General features: G+C 40.6%; 1 protein-coding gene across 1 annotated transcript in view; it reads right to left on the bottom strand.

Moving 5' to 3' along the window:
- Positions 1-1,116: 1,116 nt before the first annotated feature.
- Positions 1,117-9,557, bottom strand: part of LOC310963413 (receptor activity-modifying protein 3) — a 28,413-nt gene continuing 19,972 nt past the window's right edge. Inside the window, exons 3-4 of the mRNA XM_083936251.1 lie at positions 9,229-9,388; positions 1,117-2,240 (exon numbers count right to left, since the gene is read on the bottom strand). Of these exons, the coding sequence (XP_083792377.1) occupies positions 1,985-2,240; positions 9,229-9,388 (416 nt within the window). The 3' untranslated portion in view covers positions 1,117-1,984. The remainder of the gene's footprint in view (positions 2,241-9,228; positions 9,389-9,557) is intronic.

Raw genomic sequence — 9,557 nt, 5'->3', positions numbered from 1 at the left:
CGGGGTAGCCTATTAGTGCCAGTTGTCATATAGTGTGTTCTCCACATCAAAAGGCAACATGGATGGCAATAATAGCTCTAGCTTTGAATCCAATTTCTAGTAAATCATTTAGCGAGAAGATCTTCAAACGATAACACAAACGTGCTGATACAAGCCGATAATGATACATTTCCTTCTGACAGTAATGAATGTTTAGTCTTACAAAGACACACATTTACGAAACTCTCAGATGACTAATGGCATGAAATAAAAAGTAAGTAAGTATATAACCATTAGATTTGTAATAAGGGACTGACTGAATCTGACATTTATTTCAAATCCAATCAGGAGATATATTTTTAGCTGAGTCAAAGAAACAGAAGGCAGTATAGATGTCTCTGGTTTTGCTGAAATACTCAAACGATCACAGATATAAGATAAGATAATGCATCTTAACAAAAAAGGGTTAGAAAGTGTTTGTTTTCTTTGTTCATGTAATGAAGGAGAGCAACACTTTTTAAGAGATTTAATCAGTTTCCATAGACAACAGTGCGCAGGTGAGGGATGAAAAACACATTGATGCCTTATGCTTTGGAAGAAAACTTTAAAAAGCAGTGCTTGGTGTAATCCGCCCCTCGGCTGTTGAGGACTGTGGCTTAAAGAACCAAATAAAGACAGACATTATATTACATACATTAAATCAAGCCTTTTCTCACAGGAATTCACTTCAAAGCGTCAGTGCGTATTTCTCACTGGTCTGTGTAACGCTAGAGAGGCAATGCAGATACAGTAGACGGCACAGACAGAGAGCAGAACTGTACAGTACGAGGTCTCAATCTCAATTCATAGTTCTTTGTGTCCATTGAGAACCTCTCTTTGTGAGTATTACCAGTATTTTATTCAACAGTATCTGATAAGTTACACTCTTATAAAACAGTCCCTTGAGGCTCAGGTAGTCAAACAAGAAATTGAAGTAGTGTAGCCTTGTCTTTGGGTTGCCCACCAGTGTATCCTTTCCAGTGGTGACAGTCTACTCAGTAACTCAACAGTAAGATAGCAGAATCAATATAAAGTCCAAATTTGTCTTCTTTTCTTGTATTCCGAGCCATCATATAGTCTCCTGTTAAATATTCAACAAATGGTGTCCTCTGGGAGTCTCATCTCCCACCAGTTTAGATTTCAGTTACTGCCTCTGACGCTTGGAGGATACTTTGGCCTTCAGCAACGGTTCAGTGCTCTGACAAGAATCTCCGAGGTCAACGGTCCGGATCCATGAGCTTTAAAGAATGCACTTTGATTTGGTTGATTGTCCCACTGGTCAGTTAACCCAGTAAGTGATGTCAATAGTGACAAACCAAACTCGTCTGTGTCTTGAAGGAATAGCTTGACCTCTCGGGAAACATGCTTATGCGCTGTCTTTGAAATCCTGCTTAGCTACAGTCGGCAGCTGGATAGCTTAGTTTGGCTTAGCTTAGTTGAAGGCTGGAAACAAGGGGAAACAGCTAGCGTGGCTCTTTCCAAAGGTAACAAAATACACCAACTAGCACCTCTTAAGCTCACCAATTAACAGGTTTTAGTTTGTTTGTGTAACATGTACGAAAAAACAAAGTCTTTCCCCTGATTCCAGTCTTCATGCTAAGCTAAGCTAACCCGCTGCTGGCTCCAGCTACTTATTTACAGCGCAAGAGATCAAATAAGTATTTCCCAAATTTTCAACTGTTAAGCAATAACATTAAGCATTAACACATCTGTTGAACAGTTGAACATGTTAAGTGATAATAATGCATTGTCAGAACTGTGAAAAATCACACATAATATATTAAAATGTTAAATAACACTACTTTGTACGGCAGGCACTACTTTTCTCATTTCCACAGGAAGTTTAGGTCACTTATGGGATAATCTGATCAACAGAAGCAACCTCCCAAAACTTCTGTGCACTCATTGGTGTTTTGGTGGAGAGGTTGGGACCTTGGACTCCGTCCTTCTCCATCTTTCTCTCATCCTAAGCCAGGATATCACTCCTCTTGCTGCACCACACCACCAGGGCGATCATGGCCAAAGTGAGGAAAACGGGGATCAGGATGAGGACGGTTAGCGTTTCGTCCGGCGGGTCCAACCATATCACCTGCTCCATGGTGCAGTTGGAGAAAAAGTGCTTGTGTATGCGAATGATGTAGCTCTCCACCAGCGGATTGGGCCAGTAGCAGCTGACGATTTCGGACTTTTTCTCTGTACAAAAGGTGAAGCGGTGGTACTCACTGGGGAGGAAAAAAAGACAAGAAGGATTAGAAGAAAATCACCACTGACTTCAGTTTTAGCTGAGGTATTCACGGAGGGTCAGATACGTGATTTTGGACTCTTCGGCCTATTTGCTTTCTATTTTTAGGGTACTAAAAACAGTTCAAGGTAAATAACAAATGCTGAGATGTGTATCATGTAAAGACGGACATTTACCTTTTCATCATGAAACATCTCAAAGCGATTTAAATGATATTATCTCAGGTTCTCTGAAGGGCACAGAAAACGGTTTAGCTAGTACTAATCACAGCATTGGAGGTTGGGTAGGTAATCCATTATTGTGACTCAGGATATAGTATTCCCTTTGACTTTTTTGGCCCAGTACTCTCCTCTATTTCAACAGGCGTTCAGAGCTGTTCAGAGCTTTCATGGAGCTTTCCAGGCTTAGAGCTCTGCTTTGATGAATCCATTCAGCCAGCCCTAATCCCTCTTTCTCCATCCTGAATCCTCAACCCGCCAGGTCCAGATTTGTTTCTCATCACATCCAGGAGCCATTGGTATTCTAACCAGCAGAACATTGAATTGAGTAACAGTTATATTGTCTCGTTGCACATCCACACTGGCTCAAAGAAGGCACAGCTGGTAAGTTCCTTTTATCCCGGTTCTGCCTAAAAACACAACTGCACATATTTGGTATAATTGGGTTAAGACCATAATCTGACATTTTGACATATGTTTTAAGAATTATTCTACCAAAACATTTCTAATTTTGGAAAAATAAATGCAAGACCTATAAAACAAACCACAATGACAGGCATTGCACAAGAAGCTCCTGCAAATCAGATGGTAAAGGGAGCCTGTTTGTAAGTGAAACAAAGGACAAAAAGTGCACAAACTATTGTGTTATAACTGGAACAAACAGTGTTGATAATCCATCTCTGACATAAGATAACATCTAGAACATGAGGTAAAATGCAATATTTATTCACCGCTCTACTAATAGCCATTATGACATCTAATTTATTGCATTTCAAGCCGCCGCCCTCTGTCCAGCACATACGAGTTGGCTTCTGACGTCAAGCTGTGTCCATTGTTTTCAAAGGCCTTTGCTTAAGTGCTGCAAATCAAATAAACCCTGCTGTCTGGGGACTTATATATATATATATATATATATATATATATATATATATATATATATATATATAATTGCTGAGTTCAGATTCGTCGGGAAGCTTTTCTCAGCAAAACACTTCTCTTATCACTGGCATGCGGCGGCTCTGCTTTTGATCTATATTCAGCATACACACTATATATATATATATATATACACATATATATATATATATATATATATATACTCTATATACTATATAAGTCCCCAGACAGCAGGGTTTATTTGATATATATATATATATATATATATATATATATATATATATATATATGTGTATATATATATATATATAGTGTGTATGCTGAATATAGATCAAAAGCAGAGCCGCCGCATGCCAGTGATAAGAGAAGTGTTTTGCTGAGAAAAGCTTCCCGACGAATCTGAACTCAGCAATCATGGTTGAACCAGTGGAAGAGATTATATTCATGTGGATACTGGAGGGGGGAAAGGTTAACACGATTTAGATGCAGGGAAAAGGACAAAGTCATCTTTGTATAGGCAATTAACGCCCCTTTTTAATGGCTTTGAATTAATGGTGTGTTCTATCAAACAAATTACAAGTTGAAAAAGGATTTTTCGATGTGCACGAACAGATCAAATCTTTACTAAATGAGGGATTTATGCCACTGCCAAGACTTGAGAAAGTGTCAGCCGGGGGTTAAGGGAATGAAGAAAATAAAGGATGGAGAGAAATAAAAAAAATTTAAGTATCAGAGCTTTCAGGCAGACATGATCAAAATGCAGCATGACTGTAGACTGCAGGGAATAACACACTTTTGAAGCTATTTCCCAAGAGTATTACACAGCAGCCGGGTTTTCAAGCTGTTGTTCATGCACAACAGTCATTTGGGAGGGTAAAATAAAAGCTTGAACAGGTTCACTGTAGATCTAGAGACTAAGGACTTGAATATATGTGAACTGTGAACATGACTACAAAATCATATATAGCACAGACACATACACACACACACACACACACACACACACACACCAAAAGTAAGTTTCTCCTCAAAATATTTCATAACTTCCCCAGAGACATTAAAGCTCCCAGTGAAACCCACACTAATAAAAATGCACCACATCTGTATAAAGGCCGATAAACTCTGCACATTTATGTTTCTTTTTTTTTTTTAAAGATTATCTTGTTGGCAGTTTTCCCAGCCTTTATTATAGAGAACAGACAGGAAATGGGGTGAGAGAGAGATGGGGAAACATGCAGCAAAGGGCCGCAGGTCAGAGTCGAACTTGCGGCCCCTGCCTCGAGGACCTTCATCCTCTTTACATGGAGCAACTGCTCTAACCACTCAGTCACCAGCTGTCAACATTTATATTTTTTATTGGTGTCATAAATGGCCATTTGATGCACCTCCAAATATACATTCCTAGTAAAGATGGTTTGCTGATATTCACCTGTGCACATTCACACAACAGAACATTTACACAAAATAGTATAAAGATGCAATGCTGCTGGTGGCTCTGCTACTTATGTTGTGTTACTTCTATCTTTTTATCTGCAAAGTGGTGCATCATTCTATGATTTTAACCATTAACCATCCTCTCCTGCCACGGCAGTCTCCTGCCAGTCGTGTGGAAATGACGCTTGCCCATCTTATTGGTCAATTAGTTATCATAAGTGGCAGTAGGAAAAAACCTCTGATGACTTTAGAGCAACATCTGGTCCGCACAGGGACTCACCATAATTCCTTTAGTGAATATATATTATTAAAAGCTCCAGATAGACCGACACCGCGGTTCCCTTGTTCCTGTGAGCTCGACATTAAGACTGGCTACTCCCAGAGTAGTAAAGCACTTAGGGCAGAAAATCAATATGTTATTAGAAATAAATGATTGAAGTGTGTAGATATACATCGAGTTAAGCACAGACAGCCTCTTAGTAGTCTGTTTATACCCTTTATTGTGTGGTCCAGCAAGCTCGTACCGGCTCATTTTAAACAATAACAGTCCTGTTGGCTGAGGCACGGCGCGTTTGTCAAAGAGAGGAAGCTTTGCAGGGGTCGCTGCTTGTTTAAACATGAGGCCCCCCGCTCGTCCAAGCCCGATCCTTCTCATCACTCTGGTTCCTCTTGTGCCTTTGCTCTTTCTCTCTCGCCTTCTTATCACCTTCTCCCAGGCTCCAGTAAACTGCTGCTGAGTAAGTCACTGTATTCTTCCCAGTAAATGAAGTATTGTACACAAATGAATCATTCCTCTCATGAAAAAGTGGACACATTTCCTGGAAAAGTAAGTCATGCTGTGTTTCCCACTACATTTTGGCTGCGAGAAAGGTTTTGTTAATGTCAGGCTTTTATCCCATTTGATATGTTGGACATCACTAACAGATCAGGTTTGACTAAAGGTGGTTCAATGTACTTCATACATTATGAAGTATGAAGAAAATGTGAGGAACAGAGCCTAGACATTACCCCACCCATCCTGTACTTCAGGTAGACCAAAACAGCACTCAAAAGGATTTTTTTTTTAAAAGCCTGTTTTCAGGTTTTAGCTGACAGTCCTGTGTTAGGAGTTCTCTTGAAACCAGCAGGGAAGACAGAAACAAGACACACAGCAATCTAGATTTCTCAAAGTGAAAGTCAGACAGCACTGAACAACAATAGTTCCCCTGTTCAACGGTGTTGAACCATCTCAAACTGTTTCACGTATGCTCAGTTTATCCGTAAAGGATCACCCTGTAAAGGAGAGTTTGAATGAAATTTCCTTCATGAATAGTCACTAGGAAATTTAACAAATGGCACAGGGTGATCACGCTTTGACAACTGCCTACGTCTAGTTTCACATACCATTGCGCTACAGTTTGGTTATTCGCTATGCAACTTCCTTTATTGTTGTTTATTCATGTGAATTAAAGTACAAAAGAAATGAAGACAACTGTAACAGAAGGTAGACCCAGTTGCAACACACAACACTAGGCTATACTGCAGTTGCCAATGTCCTTTTAATTTGCACCGCACTCATCTGGCGGGGAGTGTGTGGAAAGCTGGAAATAGTGGCTGAGTAATGAGAATCAGGTGTATGCAGGTAAGTGAACAGGTGAGTGTGATTGTCCTAATTGTAGCAGAGTGGAGGAGGGGGGGGCGTGGCAGAGTCTAAAGAGTGGGAAACCAGGGTGAATGGAAAAGTACTGAATGAGCGTGAAATGATTAACGACACACGGGCAAGCAGAAAAGAGTGGGCGACCAGTCGTGTGTGACAACAACGCAATTCCACAAAACATTCTTGATATATTCAGATGTTACAATGTTTGTGAAACGGTATTCTTGACTTCAGTGTCAGGACCCAGTGTAAATTGGGACTTGCAAAACAAATACATGGTCCCACCACTGACAGCCAGGCCAAAAGATGGTAGTCGATCATAGTCTAGATCGTCAGTTGCTAAATGGCCTTCCAGATGTTTACCCTGACCATAACTCCGCCATCTGGCTTCATGTGCTTCATGGTTTGCTGGAACAGTTCATTTTGGTCTCATATTTTGCATTTCCTTTAATTTATAATGTCTGAAAAAAGCTCAGTGTGTGAATGTGTGAAACTGTATTTGTATTAAAAAAAAAGTGTTGCTGTAAATCAGCATGAAGCTCTGACAGATTTCCCTGGAAAGAAAGAATGGTTATAAAGGAAAAACAGAGAGAGCATGACTGATGGATGCATCTGGTGGTTCTTCACACAATCTTTTCAGTTTTCCCCGCAAATGACAAACTCAGATGATTATTTTTTATGTGGATTTTAAGCTCCCATGTGTACGTGCGTGCAAGAAAGCTCAAGTCTCATGGCTCTCTCCCTCCCCCTTCTAGCTCCGCAGTTAGAATGTTAGAGGTCAAAGGTGAGTGGTAGGAATGAGGTGAAAAGCTGGATAAAGATAGATACAGATGGGTGGTCAGGGCTCAGATGTTTCTTAAAAAACAGCTCTGGTTTCGGGAAGCAAGCGTCCAGCTGTTCTCCCACCCACAGACATCCATCCAGCTGCGTGAGGAGTAGAGGGATTCAGTCTTTCTGTCAATTTGTGTTTTTTTTAAGGTGTCGCTGTGCAGGGTTGACAACCCCTAACTAAAACTTCAAATGTAAAGCAGTGATAAAGATAAGAACTTAAAAATGAGGGTGACTTTTCAGTGTCTAGATGCCTTTAACGACTTTCTACTGGTTGTTATACACAATGATAAATTTGCTCTGTAATAACCTGCAAAAACTAACTAATTTAACTAATTGCTCTTGAAATGTGTCACTTCCTCTATGTAGAAGAAACTTTCTGTTCTCAACATTGGCTGTTGATTTTGAGAGCACAGTGTGAATTAATGGGCTCCCTCTTCAGGGGAAGCAATGCATTTCACTGTTGCAGGCCAGCTGTGACGTCTGTACATAAAAATGAGTAGGAGTGTATGTTCCTGCTGATAGTCTGTTTGGGGAATTTAACAAATCAGATAAGCCAGTTCTGAGTACCAACAGTAAACCAAATGGTTGCTGTCAGTACAGGATGTGCTAACAATCATAGCAGCATGATCAGTAGGTTATTTTAGGTGGAAGACTGTTAGCAAAATGACCAAAATGCGTGCAGTTTGGGCTGGTTTGCTGGACGTGGGTGAACCTACCTCCTGTTAAAAATGAACAAATTGCCTACTGAGCATGACTTTGCATTATGCAAAATGTTCAAAGAGTGCAGGGGCAGATGAGTTGTTTAGGTGAATATGTTTGTCTAGTCTACATGACTCATTGATCCTTTATCTGACTGAGGTTTGTGTACGTTAGAATCTATGGCCCCGACCATGGCTCTGAAATATCAGCAGCCTAACTGACCTAACTAACTATCCATGTTGCTGTCTGTGGTGCTGAAGTAGCAGACAGATATGTAATTGCCACTGTTTCGTCTTGGATCTCTGCCTATATTTGTGAATAACTTTTCATCATAGACACTTGGGACCAACTTCATATCCCCCTCCAATTATATTGGACCATAAGAAAGTCATACAATATGCTCCCCCTGTTTCCCCCATGCATTTACAGTGTAACTAGGCTGCATCTTATCACCTAACTCGTGAGCGGGAGTTCCACGGTACTTGCGTGAAATAAGGGGCAACCTTCGCAGCAAGTGAGCGGTAGGTAAACTCTAAGTCGCAGGTCGTATTATGTGGTGTTTCTATTTTAGTTCTATTTAGTTCTATTTTTTCACTATCATTCACATTTAGAGAGCCTGGAGGAGAACTACAAATAATGCTTAATTACTTCAATAATTAAGGTAAGGTTTAAAGAACTATGTTGGTTTGTATATTTTGTAGGGATGCACTGATCCAGTTTTTTCCGATCCAATCCGATAGTCGATACCAATCCGATACTACTGTTGAATGAATGAACTGCGTGCTCTTTAGCATGGGGCTTTTGGAGGTGCTTATTTAAGTTTGTGGTGTTGAATTTACCAACTTTATCACCACCCCTCGCAACTTTCATGTTGCAGATATTGTGTGTTGCAGTCAGACTTGTTAGCTTATCAAGTTTGAAATGTTCCCAAATAGCAGACTTGGCTCGGTCCGGCGCTTGCTCTATGTTGCTCTGTGTTTGCTCATCACTAGCTTCTGTGCGGCTCTGCTTGATGACATAACTGGTGTTGTAAACACAGAATTGAAGTGACTAGATCGCTGTAATGATATTGCTGTGTATGATATTAATAAAAAAGAAATGACTGGATCGGAAAGCTGCATCGGCCTCATTCATCCGTATCCAATCCAGCTAATTAGTCGATATCAGAGCCGATATCCGATTCGGGTATCTGATCGGTGTAATACTTGGTTGGCAGCCAAACTATATATGTATACATATACATATGGTCATACCTGATGAAGTGTGTGAGGTTACACCAGTACTGTGGATCTATGTGGCCCATTTCCCGCTTGAAGTCTTCTCCGCAGACCTCCACCTCCCACTGCAGACCGGACTCATTGCAGGCTTTCCCCGGCCGGGGGGGAGTGGGCTCTACGTTGAAACTGTCAGTGGCTGAGAGGACAGAAAGATGATCATTTAGAGGTCACATGCCCCGTTTTGTATGTGTTTGCTCCGATAAATAGTCATGACAGTAACTGAAATGAAACATGACAAAGATGGATGTTTATGGTCGCCTGACATGTGTTCTTGTATTATTTATGAGCTGCATGTATACTGCATG

The sequence above is a fragment of the Echiichthys vipera genome (genome assembly GCF_963691815.1).
Source record: "Echiichthys vipera genome assembly, chromosome: 21".
Classification (NCBI taxonomy): domain Eukaryota; kingdom Metazoa; phylum Chordata; class Actinopteri; order Perciformes; family Trachinidae; genus Echiichthys; species Echiichthys vipera.
This window is presented reverse-complemented; position numbering and strand designations above follow the sequence as displayed.